General features: G+C 48.5%; 1 protein-coding gene across 7 annotated transcripts in view; it reads left to right on the forward strand.

Moving 5' to 3' along the window:
* dzip1l (DAZ interacting zinc finger protein 1-like) overlaps positions 1-27,548 on the forward strand; it is a 368,643-nt gene that overhangs the window by 34,748 nt on the left and 306,347 nt on the right. For 6 of the 7 annotated variants that reach the window (XM_072474904.1, XM_072474902.1, XM_072474905.1 and 3 more), the window contains 3 exons: positions 12,759-12,869; positions 16,609-16,671; positions 23,133-23,273. In XM_072474904.1, coding sequence (XP_072331005.1) covers positions 12,759-12,869; positions 16,609-16,671; positions 23,133-23,273 — 315 coding nt within the window. The remainder of the gene's footprint in view (positions 1-12,758; positions 12,870-16,608; positions 16,672-23,132; positions 23,274-27,548) is intronic. The other variant, XM_072474906.1, reaches the window with a different exon arrangement.

Here is a 27,548-nt window from a genome sequence, read left to right on the forward strand (position 1 = left end):
GGCCATTCAGCCCTTCCAGCCTGCTCCGCCATTTAATAAGAGCATGGCTGATCCGATAACCCTCAAACATGCAGCCCACCTATCCCCGTTAACCTATCACCCCCTTGCTTACCCGCGGCGGCGCAGTGGTTAACACTGCTGTCTCGCAGTGCTAGGGACCCGGGTTTGATTCTGGCCTTGGGGAACTGTGTGGAATTTGCACGTTCTCCCCGTGTCTACGTGGGTTTCCTCCGGGTGCTCTGGTTTCCTCTCTCAGCCTAAAGATGTGCAGGTTAGGTGGATTGGCCATGCTAAATTGCCCCTTAATGTCCAAAGGCATAGAACATAGAACATAGAACGATGCAGCGCAGTACAGGCCCTTCGGCCCACGATGTTGCACCGAAACAAAAGCCATCTAACCTACACGATGCCATTATCATCCATATGTTTATCCAATAAACTTTTAAATGCCCTCAATGTTGGCGAGTTCACTACTGTAGCAGGTAGGGCATTCCACGGCCTCACTACTCTGCGTAAAGAACCTACCTCTGACCTCTGTCCTATATCTATTACCCCTCAGTTTAAAGCTATGTCCCTTCGTGCCAGCCATTTCCATCTGCGGGAGAAGGCTCTCACTGTCCACCCTATCTAACCCCCTGATCATTTTGTATGCCTCTATTAAGTCTCCTCTTAACCTTCTTCTCTCCAACGAAAACAACCTCAAGTCCATCAGCCTTTACTCATAGGATTTTCCCTCCATACCAGGCAACATCCTGGTAAATCTCCTCTGCACCCGCTCCAAAGCCTCCACGTCCTTCCTATAATGCGGTGACCAGAACTGTACGCAATACTCCAAATGCGGCCGTACCAGAGTTCTGTACAGCTGCAACATGACCTCCTGACTCCGGAACTCAATCCCTCTACCAATAAAGGCCAACACTCCATAGGCCTTCTTCACAACCCTATCACCCTGGGTGGCAACTTTCAGGGATCTATGTACATGGACACCTAGATCCCTCTGCTCATCCACACTTCCAAGAACTTTACCATTAGCCAAATATTCCGCATTCCTGTTATTCCTTCCAAAGTGAATCACCTCACACTTCTCTACATTAAACTCCATTTGCCACCTCTCAGCCCAGCTCTGCAGCTTATCTGTATCCCTCTGTAACCTGCTACATCCTTCCACACTATCGACAACACCACCGACTTTAGTATCGTCTGCAAATTTACTCACCCACCCTTCTGCGCCTTCCTCTAGGTCATTGATAAAAATGACAAACAACAACGGCCCCAGAACAGATCCTTGTGGTACTCCACTTGTAACTGAACTCCATTCTGAACATTTCCCATCAACCACCACCCTCTGTCTTCTTTCAGCTAGCCAATTTCTGATCCACATCTCTAAATCACCCTCAATCCCCAGCCTCCGTATTTTCTGCAATAGCCTACCGTGGGGAACCTTATCAAACGCTTTGCTGAAATCCATATACACCACATCAACTGCTCTACCCTCGTCTACCTGTTCAGTCACCTTCTCAAAGAACTTGATAGGGTTTGTGAGGCATGACCTACCCTTCACAAAGCCATGCTGACTATCCCTGATCATATTATTCCTATCTAGATGATTATAAATCTTGTCTCTTGTAATCCCCTCCAAGACTTTACCCACTACAGACGTGAGACTCACCGGTCTATAGTTGCCGGGGTTGTCTCTGCTCCCCTTTTTGAACAAAGGGACCACATTTGCTATCCTCCAGTCCTCTGGCACTATTCCTGTAGCCAATGATGACATAAAAATCAAAGCCAAAGGTCCAGCAATCTCTTCCCTGGCCTCCCAGAGAATCCTAGGATAAATCCCATCAGGACCCGGGGACTTATCTATTTTCAGCCTGTCCAGAATTGCCAACACCTCTTCCCTACGTACCTCAATGCCATCTATTCTATTAGCCTGGGTCTCAGCATTCTCCTCCACAACATTATCTTTTTCCTGAGTGAATACTGACGAAAAATATTCATTTAGTATCTCGCCTATCTCTTCAGACTCCACACACAACTTCCCATCCCTGTCCTTGACTGGTCCTACTCTTTCCCTAGTCATTCGCTTATTCCTGACATACCTATAGAAAGCTTTTGAGTTTTCCTTGATCCTACCTGCCAAATACTTCTCATGTCCCCTCCTTGCTCGTCTTAGCTTTCTCTTTAGATCCTTCCTCGCTACCTTGTAACTATCCATCACCCCAACTGAAACTTCACACCTCATCTTCACATAGGCCTCCTTCTTCCTCTTAACAAGAGATTCCACTTCTTTGGTAAACCACGGTTCCCTCGCTCGACGCCTTCCTCCCTGTCTGACCGGTACATACTTATCAAGAACACGCAGCAGCTGATCCTTGAACAAGCTCCACTTATCCAGTGTGCCCAACACTTGCAGCCTACTTCTCCACCTTATCCCCCCCAAGTCACGTCTAATGGCATCATAATTGCCCTTCCCCCAGCTATAACTCTTGCCCTGCGGTGTATACTTATCCCTTTCCATCATTAACGTAAACGTCACCGCCAAAGTGCTCTCCTACCTCCAAATCCAACACCTGGCCTGGTTCATTACCCAAAACCAAATCCAACGTGGCCTCGCCTCTTGTTGGCCTGTCAACATATTGTGTCAGGAAACCCTCCTGCACACACTGTACAAAAAACGACCCATCTAATGTACTCGAACTATATCTTTTCCAGTCAATATTTGGAAAGTTAAAGTCTCCCATAATAACTACCCTGTTACCTTCGCTCTTATCCAGGATCATCCTCGCCATCCTTTCCTCTACATCCCTAGAACTATTTGGAGGCCTATAGAAGACTCCCAACAGTGTGACCTCTCCTTTCATGTTTCTAACCTCAGCCCATACTACCTCGGAAGATGAGTCCCCATCTAGCATCCTCTCCGCCACCGTAATACTGCTCTTTTAAAAAAAAATAAAAAAAAAAATTTTTTTTATTAAGGTTTTTAAAAAATATATATATTTTATTGAAATTTTTTTCCCTGAGCAACATTTTTCCCGCTTACAAAACACGCGAAACGATAACAGTGACAAAACAGAAATTTTTAAACTTTTTAACAAGAATAATAATAATAATATACAAGTAACAAAACCTCGTACTCTATTGGCCTATACTCAACTGAGCCTCCCCCCCCCCTGGGTTGCTGATGCTGGTCATCCGTCTTCCCTCTAACGTTCCCCTAGGTAGTCGAGAAATGGCTGCCACCGCCTGGTGAACCCTTGAGCCGATCCTCTCAGGGCAAACTTTATCTGCTCCAGTTTAATAACCCCCGCCATATCGTTTACCCAGGCCTCCAGTCCGGGGTGGTTTTACCCTGCTTAGGGCATCAGCCCACATACCCTCCTCTATCTCCTCCCCTAATTCTTCTTCCCACTTTCTTTTTAGTTCGCCCACCGACTCCTCCCCCTCTTCCCTCATCCCACTATAAATCTCTGACACCTTGCCCTCTCCGACCCACACCCCTGAAAGCACCCTGTCCTGTATCCCCTGTGTCGGGAGCCGCGGAAATTCCCTCACCTGTTGTCTAGTAAACGCCCTCATCTGCATATATCTCAAGAAATTCCCCCGGGGTAACTTATACTTTTCCTCCAGTGCTCCCAAGCTCGCAAAAGTCCCATCTATGAATAAATCTCCCACCTTCCTAATTCCCAACTGGTACCAGCTTTGAAATCCTCCATCCATTCTTCCTGGGGCGAACCTATGGTTGTTCCTGATAGGGGACCCTACCAGGGCTCCCCGCACCCCTCTCTGTCGCCTCCACTGTCCCCATATGTTCAGTGTTGCCGCCACTACCGGGTTCGTGGTGTACTTTTTCGGTGAGAACGGTAGCGGCGCCGTCACCAGCGCCTCTAGACTCGTCCCTTTACAGGACCTTCTCTCCAGCTTTTCCACGCTGCTCCCTCACCCTCCATCATCCATCTACATATCATTGCCACACAAGGAACCCCCTCCTTACTTCGGAACTTTCCCTGCCCACACGAAGCTCGTGATGCTCCTGTCTATTTTATTAAAAAAGGTCCTGGTGATTAAAATAGGGAGACATTGAAATACAAATTAGAACCTCGGGAGGACCATCATCTTAATTGCTTGCACCCTGCCCGCCAGCGATAAAGGCTGCATGTCCCACCTCTTAAAGTCCTCCTCCATTTGTTCTACCTGCCGTGTCAGATTAAGTCTGTGCAAGGTTCCCCAGCTCCTAGCGATCTGAATCCCCAAGTATCGGAAGTTTCTTTCCACTTTCCTTAGCGATAAGCCTTCTATCTCTCTACTCTGGTCCCCTGGATGTATAACATATAATTCACTCTTCCCCATGTTTAATCTATACCCCGAAAATTCCCCGAACCTCCTCAAGATTCGCATAACCTCTGTCACGCCCCCCGCTGGGTCCGAAACGTATAGCAATAGGTCATCCGCGTATAACGAGACTCTGTGTTCTTCTCCCCCTCTAGTCACCCCTCTCCATTTCCTGGAGTCTCTCAGCGCCATGGCCAGAGGTTCAATTGCCAGCGCAAACAACAATGGAGACAGTGGGCATCCCTGTCTTGTTCCCCTATATAATCGGAAATACTCCGATCTATGTCGACCTGTAACTACGCTTGCCGTCGGTGCCCCATAAAGTAGTCTAACCCAGCGAATAAATCCGTACCCAAACCTCTTTAACACTTCCCATAAATACTCCCACTCCACCCTATCAAATGCCTTCTCTGTGTCCATTGCCGCCACTATCTCTGCCTCCCCCTCCACTGAGGGCATCATTATCACCCCTAATAGCCGTCGCACGTTAACATTCAATTGTCTCCCTTTTACGAACCCTGTCTGGTCTTCGTGCACCACCCCTGGGACACAGTCCTCTATCCTCGATGCCAGCACCTTTGCTAGCAGTTTGGCGTCCACGTTTAATCGTGAAATAGGTCTATAGGACCCACACTGCATCGGATCTTTGTCCCTCTTCAAAATTAGCGATATCGTCGCCTCCGACATCGTCGGGGGTAGAGTCCCCCCTTCCCTGGCCTCATTGAACGTCCTCGCCAACAATGGGGCCAACAAGTCCACATATTTTCTGTAGAATTCCACCGGGAACCCATCCGGCCCCGGGGCCTTCCCTGCTTGCATGCTTCCCAGTCCCTTAATAACCTCGTCCACCTCAATCGGCGCCCCCAGGCCTGCCACCGCCTGCTCCTCCACTTTCGGGAACCTCAACTGGTCCAGGAACTGCCGCATCCCCTCCTCTCCCTCTGGGGGCTGAGACCTATACAGTTCTTCATAAAAGGTCTTAAACACCTCATTTATCTTTCCTGCCCTTCGCACAGTGTCTCCCCTTTCATCCCTAATTCCTCCTATCTCCCTCACTGCTGCCCTCTTTCGCAGTTGGTGCGCCAACAGGCGACTAGCCTTTTCCCCATATTCATACCTCCTCCCCTGTGCCTTCCTCCACAGTATCTCCGCCTTTCTGGTGGTCAGAAGGTCAAACTCGGTCTGGAGTCGTCTCCTCTCCCTGTACAGCTCCTCCTCCGGGGTCTCTGCAAATTCCCTGTCCACCCTTAAAATCTCCCCCAGTAATCTATCCCTTTCCTTGGCCTCTGTTTTCCTTTTGTGGGCCCCAATAGAAATCAGCTCTCCTCTGACCACCGCTTTTAGTGCTTCCCAGACCACTCCCACAGGGACCTCGCCGTCGTCATTGACCTCCAGGTATCTCTCGATACACCCCCTCACTCTTGCACACACTCCCTCATCCGCCATCAGTCCCACATCTAATCGCCAGAGTGTTCTCTGCTCCCTGTCCTCTCCTACTTCCAGGTCCACCCAATGTGGGGCATGATCCGAAACCGCTATGGCTGAGTATTCAGCTTCTTCCACCCTAGAGATCAACGACCTTCCTAAAACAAAAAAATCTATCCGGGAGTACACTTTATGGACGTGGGAGAAGAAGGAATACTCCCTAGCCCTGGGTCTAAGAAATCGCCATGGATCCACTCCCCCCATTTGGTCCATAAACCCCTTAAGTACCTTGGCCGCTGCCGGCCTTCTTCCAGTCCTTGAGCTGGATCTACCTAGCCCCGGGTCCAGCACCGTATTGAAGTCCCCTCCTAAAATCAAATTTCCTGCCTCCAGGTCCGGAATACGCCCCAGCATCCGTCTCATGAACCCCGCATCGTCCCAATTTGGGGCATACACATTAACCAACACGACCTCCATTCCCTCCAGCCTACCACTCACCATTACATATCTACCTCCACTATCTGCTACGATGTTCTTTGCTTCAAATGCTACCCGTTTCCCCACCAAAATGGCCACCCCTCTGTTCTTTGCGTCCAGTCCTGAGTGGAACACCTGTCCCACCCTTTATTAAGGTTTTTTAACAACACAATTTTTTCCCCTTACAAACAATAACCCCCCCACCCCGTAACAAAATAACGCAAATTCTCCCTGAGCAAGATATATACAAGGCAAGATGATATATTTACAAAGCTTTATACACTGGCTCTTGGCCGCGCGTACCGTTTCCCCCCACCCTCCATGCTATCTCCCGCTCGTCCATCCCCTCAGACAGTCTCTCCCCGCCCTCCCACCCAGGGTTGCTGCTGCTGCTGATCGACCTTCTTCTAACGCTCCGCGAGATACTCTAGGAACGGTTGCCACCGCCTGTAAAAGCCCTGTGCAGACCCTCTCAAAGCAAACTTAATTCTCTCCAATTTTATGAACCCCGCCATGTCATTAATCCAGGCCTCCAGGCTAGGGGGCTTCGCCTCCTTCCACAATAGCAAGACCCTTTGCTGGGCTACTAGGGACGCAAAGTCCAGAATTCCGGCCTCTTTCGCCTCCTGCACTCCCGGCTCATCCACTACTCCAGATATTGCTAGCCCCCAGCTTGGCTTGACCCGGACTTTCACCACCTGGGACATTACTCCCGCCACTCCTCTCCAGAACCCATCCAATGCCGGGCATGACCAAAACATATGGACATGGTTCGCCGGGCTCCCTGAACATCTTTCACATCTATCCTCTACCCCAAAGAACCTACTCAGCCTCGCCCTCGTCAAATGCGCTCTGTGAACCACCTTAAATTGTATCAGACTGAGCCTGGCACACGAAGAAGAGGTATTAACCCTACCCAGGGCGTCGGCCCATAGCCCTTCCTCAATCTCCTCCCCCAGCTCCTCCTCCCATTTACCTTTCAGTTCTTCTACTAGCGCTTCCCCCTCTTCTTTCATCTCTTGCTATATTTCCGATACCTTGCCCTCCCCGACCCATACCCTCGAGATCACCCTATCTTGAACTTCTTTTGCCGGGAGCAACGGAAATTCCCTCACCTGTCGCCTCACAAAAGCCCTCACCTGCATATATCTAAATGCATTTCCCGGGGGTAACTCAAATTTCTCCTCCAGTGCCCCTAGACTCGCAAATGTCCCGTCAATGAACAGGTCCCCCATTCTTCTTATCCCCGCCCGATTCCAGCCTTGGAACCCCCCGTCCATCTTCCCCGGGACAAACCGGTGGTTACCCCTGATCGGGGACCACACCGATGCTCCCATTGCACCCCTGTGTCTTCTCCACTGGCCCCAGATCTTTAATGTTGCCGCCACCACCGGGCTTGTGGTGTATTTTGTCGGCGAGAGCGGCAGCGGTGCCGTTACCAACGCCCCCAGGCTCGTTGCTTTGCAGGACGCCATCTCCATCCTCTTCCATGCCGCCCCCTCTCCCTCCATAACCCACTTACGGATCATTGCCACATTTGCTGCCCAGTAGTAACTCTCTAGGTTTGGCAAAGCCAACCCTCCTCGGTCCCTGCTGCGTTCCAAGAACCCTCTCCTAACCCTCGAGGTCTTATTTGCCCACACATACCCCATAATACTCCTACCTACTCTCTTGAAAAAGCCCTTGGTGATCACGATGGGGAGGCACTGAAACACGAACAAAAACCTCGGAAGGACCCCCATTTTGACCGACTGCACCCTACCTGCCAACGAGAGCGGGAGCATGTCCCATCTTTTAAAATCCTCCTCCATTTGCTCCACCACCCTCGTCAAATTCAATTTATGTAGGGCCCCGTAACTTCTGGCTATCTGGATCCCCAGATACCAAAAACTCCTCTCCGCCCTCCTCAGCGGCAGGTCCCCTATCCCTCTTTCTTGGTCCCCTGCCTGTAATACAAAAAGCTCACTCTTCTCTACATTAAGCTTGTAGCCCGAAAACTCTCCAAACTCCTTCAGAGTCTGCATGACCTCCACCATCCCCTCCATTGGGTCCGCCACGTATAGCAGCAGGTCATCCGCATATAGCGATAACCGATGCTCCTCTCCCCCGCGGACTATCCCCCTCCATTTCTGAGACTCCCAAAGTGATATGGCCAAGGGTTCGATCGCCAATGCAAACAACAGGGGGGACAGGGGGCACCCCTGTCTCGTCCCTCGGTACAGCCGAAAGTACTCTGACCTCTGCCGGTTTGTCACTACGCTCGCCACCGAGGCGCTGTAAAGGAGCTTAACCCATCTAATAAACCCTCCCCCGAACCCAAACCTGCGCAATACCTCCCAGAGGTACTCCCACTCTACTCGGTCAAAGGCTTTTTCCGCGTTCATAGCTGCCACTATCTCCGCCTCTCCCTCCTCCGATGTCATCGTTATCACGTTTAAGAGCCACCGCACATTGGTATTTAACTGCCTGCCCTTTACAAATCCCGTTTGGTCCTCGTGTATCACCCCCGGGACACAGTCCTCAATCTTAGTGGCCAGTACCTTCGCCAATAGCTTAGCATCCACATTGAGGAGCGAAATCGGCCTGTACGATCCACATTGCAGTGGATCCTTGTCTCGCTTTAGGATCAGGGAGATTGTCGCCTCCGACATTGTCTGGGGCAGGGTTCCCTCCTCTCTTGCCTCGTTGAAGGTCCTCACTAGTAGCGGGGCCAGCAGGTCCACATATTTTCTGTAGAATTCGACCGGGAACCCGTCCGGCCCCGGGGCCTTCCCCGCCTGCATGCTCCCCAAACCCTTACTCAACTCCTCCAGCCCAATTGGTGCCCCCAAACCAACCGCCTCCTGCTCCTCCACCCTCGGGAACCCCAGCTGGTCCAGGAATCGCCTCATCCCCCCTTCCCCCCCTGGGGGCTGGGACCTGTACAGCTCTTCATAAAAGTCCTTAAATACCTTATTTATTTTCGTTGCACTTCGTACCATGGCTCCCCTTCCATCATTGATTCCCCCTATTTCCCTCGCTGCCGCCCTCTTACGGAGCTGGTGCGCCAGCATCCGACTGGCCTTTTCCCCGTACTCGTAAGTCGCCCCTTGCGCCTTCCTCCACTGTGCCTCCGCCTTGCCCGTGGTCAGCAGGTCAAACTCCGTCTGGAGCCGTCACCTTTCCCCAAGTAATCTTTCCTCCGGGGCCTCTGCGTATCTCCTGTCCACCCGCAAGATCTCCCCCACTAACCTCTCCCTTTCCATTCCCTCTATCTTCTCCCTATGAGCCCTGATGGAGATCAGCTCTCCCCTGATCACCGCCTTCAACGCCTCCCATACCACCCCCATTCGCACCTCCCCGTTGTCGTTGGCCTCCAAGTACCTTTCAATACACCCCCTCACCTTCCCACACACCACCTCATCGGCCAGCAGTCCCACATCCAGCCGCCACAGCGGGCGTTGGTCCCTCTCCTCTCCCAGCTCCAGTTCCACCCAGTGCGGGGCATGGTCCGAAACGGCTATGGTCGAATACTCCATCCCCCCCACTCTCGGGATGAGCGCCCTGCCCAGAACAAAGAAATCTATCCGGGAGTAAGCCTTATGCACGTGGGAGAAAAAAGAAAATTCCCTGGCCTGCGGTCTTGCAAACCTCCATGGGTCCACTCCCCCCCCCATCTGATCCATAAACCCCCTAAGTACCTTGGCCGCCGCCGGCCTCCTTCCCGTCCTTGATCTGGAGCGGTCCAGTGCTGGATCCAACACTGTATTGAAGTACCCTCCCATTATTAGTCCTCCTATCTCCAGGTCCGGAATGTGCCCCAACATGCGCTTCATGAATCCAGCATCATCCCAGTTCGGGGCGTATACATTTACCAACACCACCCACGTCCCTTGCAACCTACCGCTCACCATCACATATCTCCCTCCATTATCCGCTACAATAGTCTTGGCCTCAAATGACACATGCTTTCCCACCAGAATTGCCACCCCTCTATTTTTTGCGTCCAATCCCGAGTGAAATACCTGTCCTACCCATCCCTTTCTTAACCTGACCTGGTCCGCCACCTTCAAGTGTGTCTCTTGGAGCATTGCCACATCTGCCTTCAGTCCCTTCAAGTGCGCGAACACTCGAGCCCGCTTCACCGGCCCATTCAGGCCCCTCACGTTCCACGTTATCAGCCGGATTGGAGGGACTCTCACCTCCCCTTCACCCCCCCCCCCCACTAGCCATCTCCTTTTCTGGGCCAGTCCCTTGTCCGCGTCTCCCTCACTCTCCAGTCCCACTACTGTGGGACTCTCCCAATCAATGTACATTCCTTTGTCCCCTTCCCGCCCTTTTTATTTTATTTTTTTGCCGCGCGCGGGAAAAACCCCGCGCTTCCCAAAGCCTGCCCCGCTCCCCATGGCGCTGCTCCTGTCATGGCCTTGTCCCTCTCCCCCAGCCCATATATCCTTTCCTGCGCGTGGTTGACCCCCTATGTACAACAAACATCATACTTCACCCCTCAAACACCCCCCTCCCACACAAACCCTCAATTAGAGTCCAATTTTTCAGCTAATATAAAGGTCCACGCCTCTTTGGGCGTTTCGAAGTAGTGGTGTTGGCCATTATGTGTAACCCACAGTCGCGTTGGCTGCAGCATTCCAAATTTCACCCCTTTCCGGTGCAGCACCGCTTTGGCCCGGTTGAAACCCGCTCTCCGCTTAGCGACCTCCGCGCTCCAGTCCGGGTATATTCTGATCTCCGCATTGTCTCACTTGCTGCTCCGTTCCTTCTTGGCCCATTTCAGGACCCTCTCTCTGTCCGTAAACCGGTGAAATCTCACCACCATTGCCCTTGGCGGCTCTTTTGCATTGGGCTTCCTCGCAAGCACTCAGTGCGCCCCATCCAGCTCCAGCAATCCCGGGGGGGCCTCCACGCCCATCAGCGTCCCGATCATTGTGCCCACATATGCCGCGGCATCGGCCCCCTCCATTCCTTCTGGGAGACCCAGGATCCTCAAGTTGTTTCTCCTTGATCTGTTCTCCAGGTCTTCGAGTCTTCCCGCCCACGTCCTGTGCAGCGCCTCGTGCCGCTCCACTCTCTCCGCCAGGCCCACGAGCTCGTCGCCGTTCTCACTCACTTTTTCCTGGATCTCCTGAATCTTCACCTCTTGGGCTTTCTGGGTTGCTCCAAGTTTTTCCACCATTGCCAGTATAGGCGCCACCATCTCCTTACGCAGCTCCTCGAAGCAGCACTTGATGAACTCTTTCATCTCCTCTCTGTCTGTGGGCGCCGCCATTTTGTTTTTTTCTTCTTTCTTCTCCCGCTGCTCCAGGGCCGCTTTCCTTGCCGTTTCACTGCGGGTCCGGTCCATGCAGGGCTGTAGGGGACTTCCTCCGTTCTTCCCCACGGGTTTTTTTTTTTTTAAAGGTCCGTTGGGGCTCCGTTAGCGGGCCCAAAAGTCCGTTTCTGCGGGAGCTGCCGACTCGCGCGGCTTAGCTCCGCATCGCCGCAACCCGGAAGTCCGTAATACTGCTCTTGACTAGCAGCGCCACACCTCCCCCTCTTTTGCCTCCTTCTCTGAGCTTACGAAAACACCTAAACCCCGGAACCTGCAACATCCATTCCTGTCCCTGCTCTATCCATGTCTCCGAAATGGCCACAACATCGAAGTCCCAGGTACCAACCCATGCTGCCAGTTCCCCTACCTTGTTTCGTATACTCCTGGCATTGAAGTAGACACACTTCAAACCACCTACCTGAACACTGGCCCCCTCCTGCGACGTCAAATCTGTGCTCCTGACCTCTATACTCTCATTCTCCCTTACCCTAAAACTACAATCCAGGTTCCCATGCCCCTGCTGCATTAGTTTAAACCCCCCCAAAGAGCACTAACAAATCTCCCCCCCAGGATATTTGTGCCCCTCAGGTTCAGATGTAGACCATCCTGTCTGTAGAGGTCCCACCTTCCCCAGAAAGAGCCCCAGTTATCCAGAAATCTGAATCCCTCCCGCCTGCACCACCCCTGTAGCCATTATGTAGGTTACGTTAAGGGGTTATTGGGATAGGGCGGCCAAGAAGTGGGCTTGGGTGGAGTGCTCTTTCAGAGGGTCAGTGCAGACGCGACGGGCTGAATGGCCTCCTACTGCACTGTAGGGATTCTATGATTCGAATCTATCCACCTCTGACTTAGAAATATTCAAAAGCTCTGCTTCCACCACCACCTTCCCTTTTGTCCTGTTCCTCCCCCTGTCTCCTTTCACAGCCTCTACACTTATTTTAAACCTTTTACATCTTTAACCTTTTTCCAGTTTTTCATGAAAGGTCGCAGACCAGAAATGTTAACTCTGTTTCTCTCTCCCCACATGCTGTCAGACCTGCTGGGTATTTCCAGCACTCTCTGTTTTTATTTCAGCTTTTCACTACTGGCTGTATTCTGCTCTTGTATCATCGATTCATCGAGTCAGAGAATGGTTAGATTGCAGCTGGATAACCAGCGACTGATTATCCAGAAAGGTTAGCATATCCAGAAAGGTTAACAAATTGGACCTTCTTATTGTTAGAAACTGCAGGAGATTCAAGTTGCTACTCCAGTTCTGTCAAACGTGGGGACGTTTCACGCTGAGGATCACACGGAAGAGTTGAGAAACTGGAAGGAAAGATTTGAGAAACTGGTAGGTGAATAAAGTTTTCAAACACTCCGCGAGGGATGCAGCAACACCAGAGGGGCTGGGCTGGGCTGTGCATCATTTGTTCTCAAACGCAACAAGCTTTTACAGTGCAGTTCCTGGGGGTCAGAAAAAGAGAGAGGAATTTTCATGGAGGAGCTGAGAAGCCATGAAGAGAGGAAAAATCCATTGCCATGCCGTTGTCAACCCAGCCCATGTTCACTTGGCCTCTCCACGAACCACGCCCCATCATGAACTCTTCATGGCCAATGCTCCTTCATGTTCTCTGCCTCGTCCATTTTATCTCCCCAGTGAAAGTTCTTTATCAGTGCTCCAGAATCCCCGAAGGAATCAGGTAAAACTACTAAGTATCCGTTTATCTATCTTCTTATTCTGGCTCGGCCGCAGAATTACTTAAAATTAGAGTGTCCATGCTGGTGTTTATGCTGCACACAACCCTTGAACCATTCTGCTCATCCTCCCCGTGTGTGCGTGGGTTTCCTCCGGGTGCTCCGGTTTCCTCCCACAGTCCAAAGATGTGCAGGTTAGGTGGATTGGCCATGACAAATTGCCCTTAGTGTCCAAAATTGCCCTTAGTGTTGGGTGGGGTTACTGGGTAATGGGGATGGGGGGGAGGTGTTGACCTTGGGTAGGGTGCCCTTTCCAAGAGCCGGTGCAGACTCGATGGGCCGAATGGCCTCCTTCTGCACTGTAAATTCTATGAATCCTATGAATGCTAATCCAGCTCTACCCTATACGCAGCTATGTTATTTACCTCAACTACTCCATCTGGCAGCAAGTGGGAGCACCTTTTCCGCCTCTACCCCTATATTGCGAATCTAGTTTGTGGTTCCTACTAATATTTTTGAGGCAATCTTTAGTTCTGGGAAGATTAAAGTTGTAAAGGTAAGGTCATTAAAATGCTGGGCTTTAGAGATTGCCAGAACACCTCAAGGAATGGCAGTTGAAAAGATGACCTATGTTGGTTTAATAAAGTAAGAAAAGAAGAGGTAGCGCTAAATAGGGCCTACTTAGCTAACGAGCTGGAGTCTTGATGTCCGCAATGATTATAAGATAGGCATTACAGAGCAACATGTATAACGTTTTTAGTGAACCGTGAAAAATTGTAAAGACCTACTCATTTCATCAGATTACAGAAAAAACTGTAAATGGGAAATCATTAACCTGAAGATCAGTTTGAGGACATCCCACAGAAGGTTACATTGTCCTGGATATTAACACATTCTAATCTTTTAATGTGCCACTATCAGTTCTTGGCCTTGATCGCCCCTATTTGAATTCCCTTTGTTCTTCTATCCACGAGACCTTTGTCGATATCCACCTATCGATGACCCTCTATCCAGTCCCAGTGCTCCATCCGCTCCCCCCCCCCCCACAACAGTATAAAGCTGACCCTTTTTCCAGTTCTCTCCAGCTTTGACAAAGATTCATCCAGACTCAAAACGTTAGCTCCCTTCTCCCTCCGCAGAAGCTGTCAGACCTGCTGAGATTGTCCAGTATTTTCTGATTTTGTTTCAGAGTCCAGCATCCGCAGTAATTTGCTTTTACCTACGTTGTCCTGGGTATGGTTGGGGCATAGGGAGATCCTCTGGTTCCAAATTATTAGGGTGTTTGCTGGCGCAGTTAGTTGCAGTTTGGAACTTGTGTGGTTTGCAGCTCACAAAGAGATGGTCGAAGTAAATGATCGTACCTGTCAGTGAAGTAAAAAGCTAACTTCATCATTAACCACGGGGAATATGGGTGAGGCTTCATCTCAGTTTGAATTTTGTGAGGGAATAGAAGCTGGAAGTTTGAAATTAGCGGGAGAACCCATAATAATCCTCCACAAACAGAGCCTTGTGAAAAAGAAAGTAACAAGCAGATGAGCTTGGCAGTATTGGAGAAGGTAACCAGAACGAGGGGCTGAAGCATCCGGAGGCAAGAGGTGGTCAATGAAAGTTTTACCCCTGAGAATAGGTGGAGTTGAGAAGAATTCTCGAGAGGACACTGGCATACTTATGGGTGGTTGCTACAGAAGTAAATACTATAAGATTGAAGTGTCTTACAAGAGAATTTGTGTGGAAAGTAGTAAGTGAATCTGAAAGCATATAAGCTACAGTGTTAACTCAATCATTTTTGCTGTGTTTCATTTGTTTCATACATAATAAAGTTTGCGTTTTGTTTATTTAAAAAAAAGCTTGAAAACTTGTGGCGTAATTCTGTTGGTTAAAATGAGGAGTGAGGATATTTATTTAAATGTTAACAGTTCCTAATTGGATCATGACATCTAGCAAACCACTTCATAGTTTTACTGACCCTGAAAGGTCGCCCATCAACCTTCTCTTTTCGAGAGAAAAGAACCCCAATCAGTATACCAATCAGTCTTTCCTGATTGGTATAACCTTTCAATTCCGGCATCATCCTTACAATACAAATATATTAGGAGCAGGATTAGGCCACTAGACCCTTCAAACTTTCTCTGCCATTCAATGAGGTTGTGGCTGCTCTGATTGTAAAATCAACTCCACATTCCCGCCTACCCCTGTCAACCTTTCACCCCCTTGTTAATCAGGAATCTATCTAGCTTTGACGTGAGAACATTGAAAGACTCTGTCTCCACCGTCTTTTGAGACTTCCAGAGACTCATAGCCCTCTGTGAGAAGAAATTTCTCCTAATCTCTGTCTTAGATGAGTCACCCCTTATTTTTAAACCGTGACCCCTAGTGCTAGAAACTCCCACAAGAGGAAACATCCTCTCTACATCCACCTCGTCAATACCCCTCAGGATCTTAAAGGTTTCCAATACTTACTCTTCTAAACTCCAGTGGATAGAAGCCTAGCCTGTCCAATCTTTCCTCACAAACATTCCGGCAGCAATACTATGGAACTATTCTCCAGAATTAGCCGTGCCCCTATGTGCGCTGTTCCAGTGCAACACTGGCATCTACCTGGCAATGCCTAGCATTGCCCAGGTATGTCCTGTCCACAAAAAGGACATATCCAACCTGGCCAATTACTGCCCCATCAGGTTACTTTTGATAATCCGCAAAGTGATTGACAGCGTTCTCAAGCAGCTCTTACTCAGCAATAAACTGCTCACTGACGCTGGATCAGAAGCTCTGAATTCTACAGCCCATGACCTCATCTCTTTGAGTCTCCCATGCTACTCCCTCATCTAGAAGGCACAAGCCAGAGTGAAATGGAATTCTCTCCACTTGCCTGGGTGAGTGCAGCTCCAACAACACTCAAGAAGCTCAACACCATCCAGGACAAACCCGCTTGACTGGCATCCCATTCACCACCTTCCACCTTCTCTTCCACCATCACCATGTGGAGTGTCAGCAGCGTGTGCCATCTACAAGATGCACTGCAGCAACTCATCGAGGCTCTTTTGACAGAAACTGCCAAACCCACAACCTCTCTAACCGGGCGTAGAAGGACAAGTGTAGCAGATACGAACACCACCACCCGCAAGTTCGAAGTTCGCCTGGGAGTCGGACACCATCCTGAATGAGAACTATATTACTGGCCCTACACTATCACTGGATCAAAAGCCTAGAGCTCCCTCCCCAGCACTGAAGGTTGCCTTCACCGCATAGACTGCAGCGATTCAAGAATGTGACTTGTCACCACCATCTCAAGGGCAATTAGGATGGGTAATAATTGCTGTCCTAGCCATTGATACTCATATTCCATGAATGAATAATAAAAATAATCTGATTTTGAATTTTTCTTTTGTTGCCAGAAAAATGAATCCAAAAAGAAGATTAAAGATCTTCAGATTCAGCATCTGACCGAGAAAGAGGAGGTACGTTTAAAATTTGTTTGCCAATTCTTTCATCGCTGCACCTGACTAATTGCATATCTAGCTGGGAAAGTATCTTTGACGGGCAATTAGATCTTTATCTGGTATTCAAGGCAATCATTTTGCCTGAACTGAACCTGGGGTTTATCTAAACCAATGGTGTAGGCCCACCCAAAAGCTGCAACCAGAACCACATCCCTCCCTTATTTTTATTAGTTCCCAATTCAAAGTCTCCATTCCTTATTTTTGTATCCATTTCAGATCAAACCGATCCATTTAAATTTCCCTCCTGGAACCACGTTTCCAATGTGGTTAATACACCCCAGGTTCATACACATTACGTTTTGGCATGATTTTTCACGTGTTAGGCTCCAGTGGGGTTTTGATCTCGATGTGCTCGGGTGCAGTCAAGACATGACGCAGCCTTAAATGGGGTAATTGGGGTAAATTAATTCTGATTTTGCTGCTTTTTTGCCACAAGTAGGCTTACATTCACACTGCAATGATGTTACTGTGAAAAGCCCTTAGTCGCCACGTTCGGGTACACAGAGGGAGAATTCAGAATGCCCAAATTACCTAACAGCACGTCTCTTGGGACTTACTTTGGTATCTGTAGGTTCGGACCCATTATCTGTAATGTATGACCCTATGGTTCTACGGATGATAAAATTTGAAAGGCGCTGGGGGTGAGCAGAAAGTACTTGCTCTTTGGAAAGGGTGCCAGGTCAATATTGCGTATCTGAGACCGCGAGAGAGTCATTGGAGAGTCAATCCTTTCTAGGGTTGTACTTGGGCAGAGTGCCCTGCCAGAGGCACCTTGTGCCAGTTGGTTCCTGTCAGAGTGAGTGACCTACTAGGAAAGGCGAAAATGTCGACGAATAGGGAACAGAATAGGAACCGGAATGATCTCCCTCTGTCTGGCTTTCCTGTGACATTCGAACGCTGCACCAGAACCATGTTCAGGCACCTGCACATCAGTTATTTGCTCATTCTTGCCTTTATTCCCAAGTGTTATCTTTTAGTTTTCTTTCTCCCCTTTGACGGGGCAGCACGGTAGCCTTGTGGATAGCACAATTGCTTCACAGCTCCAGGGTCCCAGGTTCGATTCCAGCTTGGGTCACTGTCTGTGCGGAGTCTGCACATCCTCCCTGTGTGTGCGTGGGTTTCCTCCGGGTGCTCCGGTTTCCTCCCGCAGTCCAAAGATGTGCAGGTTAGGTGGATTGGCCATGATAAATTGCCCTTGGTGTCCAAAATTGCCCTTAGTGTAGGGTGGGGTTACTGGGTTATGGGGATAGGGTGGCGGTGTTGACCTTGGGTCGGGTGCTCTTTCCAAGAGCCGGTGCAGACTCGATGGGCCGAATGGCCTCCTTCTGCACTGTAAATTCTATGACTGTCTGCTGCTTTCCCACACACTTGTTTTTTGCATCACACGTCAAGATCTGGGGCAGCTGATTTTCACGCATTCCATTCAAATCTATTCTGGGTGCACTTACACGTGAGAAAAGCACACTTGTGGTGTTATATAGATGCCAATATTACAGAATTTATAGAATCCCTGCTGTGCAGAAGGAGGCCATCTGACCCATTGAGTGTGCACTGACCTCTGAATTAGCACCCTACCTAGGGCCAATCCCCAGCAACCCCATAACCTGCACATTTTTAGACACTTAAGAGCAATTTAGCATGGTCAATCCACATAACCTGCACATCTTTGGACTGTGGGAGGAAACCGGGGCACCTGGGGGAAACCCACGCAGACACGGGGAGAACGCGACAGACGGTCCCATACAGTCACCCAAGGCCGGAATCGAACCCGGGTCCCTGGCTCTGAGACAGCAGTGCTAACCACTGTGCCACCGGGATGCCCAACAACTCTGACAAGAAAAGACACACGAGCAGTGCAAGTTTCATGGCATCTAAACAGTGCTCCAGGTATATTAAATTAAAATGAACAGAAATTTGGAATCTAAATGTTAAATGTTAGTTTTGTTACGTCTGATTTTATTTACATAAATATTCCAAAGCTTTGTGAAGAGTCTAATGGACAGTTAGCCATTTCCTAACATTGTGAATTTAACTGGCAATTGGACATGAATGAGCACATTTTTCCTTTGCTTGATCAATGAGTAGTGTGAATATTGTATCTGCAGGATTAATAATTGGAGTGGATTGTATCGATTGTTCAAATGGTATTTAGACCGGTACATTGCATAATTTGAAATTCACAAGCGAGAAATGAGCACTATTTTGGTGCTAGATTATGCACTGTATAAACTGTATCTTGATCAATATTTTGGTCACTGTAATAACACGTCTGCTTGGTGAACTCAGTTGTTTGTTGCTGAAACCCTCCTCTATATTTTTTTTTACCTCCTCTCCAATTCTGCGCACCTTGAATTCTGACCCGCCATCGGCATCTTAAGTTCAGAAATTTGCTCCTTAAATCATTCTGCCCCTGGTACAGATGGGAGCAGAGAGTTGCAAAAGAGATGGTGAGAGTTTCAATGAATGCGGCAAAACTGGCAGCCAGGGTTCAAACGGTGGAAATGTGAGGCCATTGATTTTAGATCTAAGCATTTTATAAATGGTGAGAAGCTAGGAACTGCAAAGGAACAGGGAGGTTTAGGGCTCCAGGTACAGAAACCACTAAAAGCCAGGTAAACAAAATAACTAAAGAGCCTGATGGATTGAGAGTCAAGGTGGCTGGGATACAATGGGCTGGAAATAATACAATGGCCGGAATTCTCCCTCTGTTCATGCCGGTGGGATTCTCCAATCCTGTTGCAGTGAATGGCGTTTTGGTGGAGCACCAAATTCCCTGTTTGCTGGGCAGTGGTGGCGGGGCAGACGTGAATTGGAGAATCTCGGCCAACTGTTGTATAAATTTCTGGTTAGACTATATTTGGAGTAAAGCATTCAATTCTGGTCTCTGCACCTCAGGAAGGATGTATTGGGCTTAGAGTCAGTGTAGCACAGGTGCACCAGAATGTTACCAAGGTCGTTGACTATAAAGACAGGTTTGAGAAACTAGGTTTGCATTCTCTTGAATGAAGCAGATCAAGGGGTGATAGACATGAGGTCTTGTGAGTATTGGTTAATGTTTCTGCCTCTGAGCTCCAAACTCTCGGTTCAAGTTCCACTTGATGACCAAGGAAGGTCCATTCGTAATGTGGCCACACAGGTTGAGTATCAACCATTCGTACCCTTCCAACAGTCAATGCTAGCCGGCGGTAAGATTGGGAGAGATTCCTGGTCAGCCATGTGCTGGAAAGAGAATTGGAGCCTCGACCATCACCGTCCAGTGTTCCAGGCTATAACATGCCTGTAAAAGGGCTCCCACAGCTTCTTGAAGGGGGCTCAGTTGGTTTGGACATTCTCTGCTTGGGGGGGCGGGGGCGGGGATCCAGAACAAGGGGGCATTGCCTTAAAATTCAAGCCAGGCCCTTCAGGAAGCATAAGAAGTCATAGAATCACTACAGTGCAGGAGGAGGCCATTCGGCCCATCGAGTTTGCAACAACACTCCGAAAGGGCTCCATACTTAGTAACCCCACCTTCCTTTGCACGCTAAGGGGCCAATCCACCTGACGTGCACATCTTTGGACTGTGGAAGGAAACCGGAGAACCCAGAGGAAACCCACGCAGACACGGGGTGGGGGAGGTGCAAACTCCACATAGGCCAGATTGAACCCTGGCACTGTGAGGCAGCACTGATAACCACTGTGTCGCCCCTAAGTGTAGTAGAAATTTCGAGCTCTCTACCATCTCAACATAAAGACACAAACGGTTGAAAGCAGGGGGGCCAATTGAAAATGTCCAAATTGAGGGTGATAGATTTTGTTCGGCAAAGGTGTTAGAGGATACAGATCCAGGGCATTTAAATGGAAATTACATACAAATCAATAATGATCAAATTGAATGGTGCATGGGCTGAATAACCTGCTCCTTTTCTGATGTAATGCCTGGAGTTAAACTTTAGTGGAAGATCGATATAGGAGCATGAATAGTACCTAGAGTACTAAAGGTAGGGATGGACCATTTTGGTTGGAAAAATGGGAAGACAGGGTACACTGGTGAAGAGGGATTTCAGGGTCCTCGTGCATGAGTCACAGAAAACTAGTATGCAAGTACAGCAGGTAATTTAAAAAGCCAATGGAATGTTGGCAACTATAGCTAAAGGAATATAGTATAAAGTTTAAGGAAGTGTTGCTGCAACTGTACAAGGCATTGGTGAGACCACACCTGGAGTATTGTACACAGTTTTGGTCTCCTTATTTGAGGAAAGATGGCGGCAGTTCAGAGGAGATTCATTAGGTTGTGTAATAATCTACAGGAGGCAGGGGGTTCCGTCACCACACCAGTATTTATTTGCAATAACTTATATACAAGAGCAGTTCCAAACAGTGCTGCTAGCATTCCAGTCAACTTAAGACTGCCTCACAAAGCCTACACAGGTGCTTATATGGGCCCCCTCGATGAACTATCATTGAGGGAGCTCATACTCCAATTGGCCAACCAATAATGCCAATTGGATGTCATTACAGGTTGATTTCAGAGATGAGGGGTTTATCCTTTGGAGGGAGATTGAGCAGTTTAGGCCTATACTCTCGAGAGTTTAGAGGGGAGATCAAACTGAGGTATATAAGATGATAAAAGGTATGGATAAAGTAGATGTGGAGCGGTTGCTTCCTCTTGTGGGGCATTCTAGAACAAGAGGTCATAATCTCAGGACAAGGAGTAGCAAATTTAAAACATAAATGAGGAGAAACTACCTCATAGAATCCCTACAGTGCAGAAGGGGGCCATTCGGCCCATCGGGTCTGCACCTACTCTCCAAAAGAACACCCTCTCTAGGCCCATTCCCCCATCCTATCCCCATAACCCCACCCAACCTGTACTTCCCTGGACACTAAGGGGCAATTTTACTATGGCCAATCCACCTAACCTGCACATCTTTGGACTGTGGGAGGAAACCGGAGCATCCGGTGGAAACCCACGCAGACACGGGAAGAACGTGCAAACTCCACATAGACAGCTACCCAAGGCTGGAAATGAGCGCAGGTTCCTGGAGCTGTGAGGCAGCAGTGGTAACCACTGTGCCAACGTGTGCCCAAACTACAACAAAAAAAAACTGTTCCTTGGTGAGGTCCAGTCACATCGGAGACATTGGGTTTCCTCCTGTACCATCAACATATAGATGTTTGGTTGCTCAGAGTATTGCTGAAAAAAAGGAATCTGTGGAATTCACTACCCAGAGTGCAGTGGATGCTGGGACAGTGAGTAAATTTAAGGAGGAGTTAGACAGATTTTTAATTAGTAATGTGTTGAAGGGTTATGGAGAATGGGCAGTGGAGTTGAGGCCATGATGAGATTAGCCATGATCACATTGAATAGTGGCGCAGGCTCGAGAGGCTAAATTGTCTACTCCTGTTCATCTTTCTTATGTTTCAAGAACCTTTCTAGCTCTTTGGCTGTAGTCCTGTAGATATCAGCGCCTCAAGCACAAATCTGGTGTTCTTGATTAATAAGGGGATTTCTTGATTAATAAGCGGATCAGGGGCTATGGGGATGAGAACCATATTAGCCATGATCGAATGGTGGGGTAGACAAGATGGGCTGAATGGCCTAATTCTGCTTCTGTATCTTCTAGTCTTCTGGATGCTGTCCAGTGTAGGGTAGAGGGAGGAGATATCATCCAGTGTGAGATCGAGAGAGGATCCCATGAACGAATAAAGAAAAATATCGTAGTTGGCCTCGTTCTTCTGAGGCTGGGCGAGGAAAGTTTAATTCTTAGATTGTCCATTGACCCCCGTTAGAAAATGAAGGTGTGTTGACATTGGCTGAGGACAATGATACAGTCCTTTGTTGAATAGCCTATCATCGACTGTTGTTTGACCTCAGACATGCCCATATTGCTGAAAATAGAGACACATCAAAGCTTTTCATCTTCACTTCACAAGAATACCAGTATAACAGGAAAGCAACAATTTAAATCGTCTGAGAAGAGAATGCTAACTGGTTGGCAAATGGACTCGATCTAATCAGCATTCAATCAGCAAACCAATCAGCATTCTTTTATACAGGTGTAGATTGTGGTTTTCCTCTCATACTGGTATAGTGTCCTGATGAGTCACAAATAAAAAACTTTGACATGTGTCCTTTTTCTCAGCAATACTTTGAGCTACCAAATGACTACATGCCCATATATGGATGGTACAGGAGGAAACCCAATGTCTCCGATGTGACGACCTCACCAAGGAACAGCACCATCTAGTCAAAAGAGGTGACAATGCAGGCATGAATCTCTCTCTCGCTCTCCCTTTAAGTGTAGTTAAGTGTCAAAGCAAAAAACAATTATACAAAATGTCCTAAGTGAACTGTCATGTTTGTAATGGGCTTTTGAGTTGATGTACAATTTGTTGATTGGATTGTGCGTTCTGAAGTTGCTTTGCTCCATCCCTCGCAGATGAAAGCTGAGAATGGGAGGCTGAGGTCCACCTTGTCCGCTGACCAGAGAACGACGACTGAGTACTTCCAAAAACATATCAGTACGCTCAGCTCAAAGGTCAAAGAGCAGGGTTCAGTCATCTCCTCTCAGGAGGATCAGGTACGCTGCCTGGAATATCTCTTCCTCCTTTCTCATTTTGATCTGGGCTTGCGAGCATCAGTTAGCAAGGCTGCACATTATTACCCATCTCTGCTTCCCCTGAGCTGGCTGTGGTTGGATTTTTCCTCCAGTAGTTGTCTGTAGAACTGGCTGGCCGGCAATGAAGAGTCGATCATCCAGTCCTTTCCCGTCCTTTACCTTTCCCTTTCCCTTTCCCTTTCCTGTCCTTTCCCTTTCCCTTTCCCTTTCCCGTCCTTTCTCTTTCCCTTTCCCATCCTTTCCCATGCCCGTCCTTCCCCTTTCCCTTTCCCGTCCTTTCCTTTTCCTTTCCCTTTCCCATCCTTTCCCTTTCCCTTTCCTGTCCTTTCCCATTCCCGTACTTTCCCTTTCCCGTCCTTTCCCTTTCCCTTTCCTGTCCTTTCCCTTTCCCTCTCCCGTCCTTTCCCTTTCCCGTCCTTTCCCTTTCCCTCCTAAAGTGTAGGAGGGAGGGCTTCAGGTATTTGGATAATTGGAGCGCATTCTGGGGAAGGTGGGACCTGTACAAGCAGGACGGGTTGCATCTGAACCAGAGGGGCACCAATATCCTGGGGGGAGGTTTTCTAGTACTCTTCGGGAGGGTTTAAACTAATTTGACAGGGGAATGGGAACCGGATTTGTAGTCCAGCAACTAAGGTAGCCTATATTCAGGACGCCAAAGCGTGTAGTGAGGCAGTGGGGAAGGGAACACTGACAAAGGAGAGTACTTGCAGGCACGGAGATGGGTTGAAGTGTGTATACTTCAACGCAAGAAGCATCAGGAATAAGGTGGGTGAACTTAAGGCATGGATCGGTACTTGGGACTACGATGTGGTGGCCATCACGGAAACGTGGATAGAAGAGGGGCAGAAATGGTTGTTGGAGGTCCCTGGTTATAGATGTTTCAATAAGATTAGGGAGGGTGGTAAAAGAGGTGGTGGGGGGGTGGTGGCATTATTAATTAGAGATAGTATAACAGCTGCAGAAAGGCAGTTCGAGGAGTATCACCCTATTGAGGTAGTATGGGTTGAAGTCAGAAATAGGAAAGGAGCAGTCACCTTGTTAGGAGTTTTCTATAGGCCCCCCAATAGAAGCAGAGATGTGGAGGAACAGATTGGGAAACAGATTTTGGAAAGGTGCAGAAGTCATAGGGTAGTAGTCATGGGCGACTTTAACTTCCCAAATATTGAGTGGAAACTCTTTAGATCAAATAGTTTGGATGGGGTGGTGTTTGTGCAGTGTGTCCAGGAAGCTTTTCTAACACAGTATGTAGATTGTCCGACCAGAGGAGGGGCAATATTGGATTTAGTACTGGGTAATGAACCAGGGCAAGTGATAGATTTGTTAGTGGGGGAGCATTTTGGTGATAGTGACCACAATTCTGTGACTTTCACTTTAGTAATGGAGAGGGATAGGTACGTGCAACAGGGCAAGGTTTACAATTGGGGGAAGGGTAAATACGTTGTTGTCAGACAAGAATTGAAGTGCATAAGTTGGGAACATAGGCTGGCAGGGAAGGACACAAGTGAAATGTGGAACTTGTTCAAGGAACAGGTGCTACGTGTCCTTGATATGTATGTCCCTGTCAGGCAGGGAAGAGATGGTCGAGTGAGGGAACCATGGTTGACAAGAGAGGTTGAATGTCTTGTTAAGAGGAAAAAGGTGACTTATGTAAGGCTGAGGAAACAAGGTTCAGACAGGGCATTGGAGGGATACAAGAAAGCCAGGAGGGAACTGAAGAAAGGGATTAGGAGAGCTAAGAGAGGGCATGAACAACCTTTGGCGGGTAGGATCAAGGAAAACCCCAAGGCCTTTTACACATATGTGAGGAATATGAGAATGACTAGAGCGAGGGTAGGTCCGATCAAGGACAGTAGCGGGAGATTGTGTATTGAGTCTGAAGAGATAGGAGAGGTCTTGAACGAGAACTTTTCTTCTGTATTTACAAATGAGAGGGGCGATATTGTTGGAGAGGACTGTGTGAAACAGATTGGTAAGCTCGAGGAAATACTTGTTAGGAAGGAAGATGTGTTGGGCATTTTGAAAAACTTGAGGATAGACAAGTCCCCCGGGCCTGATGGGATATATCCAAGGATTCTATGGGAAGCAAGAGATGAAATTGCAGAGTCGTTGGCAATGATCTTTTCGTCCTCACTGTCAACAGGGGTGGTACCAGGGTATTGGAGAGTGGCGAATGTCGTGCCCCTGTTCAAAAAAGGGACTAGGGATAACCCTGGGAATTACAGGCCAGTTAGTCTTACTTCGGTGGTAGGCAAAGTAATGGAAAGGGTACTGAAGGATAGGATTTCTGAGCATCTGGAAAGACACTGCTTGATTAGGGATAGTCAGCACGGATTTGTGAGTGGTAGGTCTTGCCTTACAAATCTTATTGAATTCTTTGAGGAGGTGACCAAGCATGTGGATGAAGGTAAAGCAGTGGATGTAGTGTACATGGATTTTAGTAAGGCATTTGATAAAGTTCCCCATGGTAGGCTTATGCAGAAAGTAAGGAGGCATGGGATAGTGGGAAAGTTGGATAACGAACTGGCTAACCGATAGAAGTCAGAGAGTGGTGGTGGATGGCAAATATTCAGCCTGGATCCCAGTTACCAGTGGCGTACCGCAGGGATCAGTTCTGGGTCCTCTGCTGTTTGTGATTTTCATTAATGACTTGGATGAGGGAGTTGAAGGGTGGGTCAGTAAATTTGCAGACGATACGAAGATTGGTGGAGTTGTGGATAGTAAGGAGGGCTGTTGTCGGCTGCAAAGAGATATAGATAGGATGCAGAGCTGGGCTGAGAAGTGGCAGATGGAGTTTAACCCTGAAAAGTGTGAGGTTGTCCATTTTGGAACGACAAATATGAATGCGGAATACAGGGTTAACGGTAGAGTTCTTGGCAATGTGGAGGAGCAGAGAGATCTTGGGGTCTATGTTCATCCATCTTTGAAAGTTGCCACTCAAGTGGATAGAGCTGTGAAGAAGGCCTATGGTGTGCTCGCGTTCATTAACAGAGGGATTGAATTTAAGAGCCGTGAGGTGATGATGCAGCTGTACAAATCTTTGGTAAGGCCACATTTGGAGTATTGTGTACAGTTTTGGTCGCCTCATTTTAGGAAGGATGTGGAAGCTTTGGAAAAGGTGCAAAGAAGATTTACCAGGATGTTGCCTGGAATGGAGAGTAGGTCTTACGAGGAAAGGTTGAGGGTGCTAGGCCTTTTCTCATTAGAACGGAGAAGGATGAGGGGCGACTTGATAGAGGTTTATAAGATGATCAGGGGAATAGATAGAGTAGACAGTCAGAGACTTTTTCCCCGGGTGGAACAAACCATTACAAGGGGACATAAATTTAAGGTGAAAGGTGGAAGATATAGGAGGGATATCAGAGGTAGGTTCTTTACCCAGAGAGTAGTGGGGGCATGGAATGCACTGCCTGTGGAAGTAGTTGAGTCGGAAACATTAGGGACCTTCAAGCAGCTATTGGATAGGTACATGGATTACGGTAAAATGATATAGTGTGATTTATTTGTTCTCAAGGGCAGCACGGTAGCATTGTGGATAGCACAATTGCTTCACAGCTCCAGGGTCCCAGGTTCGATTCCGGCTTGGGTCACTGTCTGTGCGGAGTCTGCACGTCCTCCCCGTGTCTGCGTGGGTTTCCTCCGGGTGCTCCGGTTTCCTCCCACAGTCCAAAGATGTGCGGGTTAGATGAATTGGCCAATGATAAATTGCCCTTAATGTCCAAATTGCCCTTGGTGTTGGGTGGAGGTGTTGAGTTTGGATAGGGTGCTCTTTCCAAGAGCCGGTGCAGACTCAAAGGGCCGAATGGCCTCCTTCTGCACTGTAAATTCAATGATAATCTATGATTAATCTAGGACAAAGGTTCGGCACAACATCGTGGGCCGAAGGGCCTGTTTTGTGCTGTATTTTCTATGTTTTATGTTATGTTCCCGTCCTTTCCCTTTCCCATTCCTGTCCTTTCCCCTTCCCGTCCTTTCCCTTTCCCTTTCCCGTCCTTTGCCTTTCCCGTCCTTTCCCTTTCCCTTTCCCGTCCTTTCCCTTTCCCGTCCTTTCCCTTTCCCTTTCCCGTCCTTTCCCTTTCCTGCCCTTTTCCTTTCCCTTTCCCTTTCCATCTTCTGCCCTTTTCCTTTCCCTTTCCCTTTCTTGTCCTTTCCTTTTCCCATTCTTTACTTTCCCTTTCCTGTACTTTCCCTTTCCCATCCTTTCCCTTTCCCTTTCCTGTTCTTTTGCTCTCCCTTTCC

The sequence above is a fragment of the Scyliorhinus torazame genome, chromosome 14 (genome assembly GCF_047496885.1).
Source record: "Scyliorhinus torazame isolate Kashiwa2021f chromosome 14, sScyTor2.1, whole genome shotgun sequence".
Taxonomy (NCBI): Eukaryota; Metazoa; Chordata; class Chondrichthyes; order Carcharhiniformes; family Scyliorhinidae; genus Scyliorhinus; species Scyliorhinus torazame.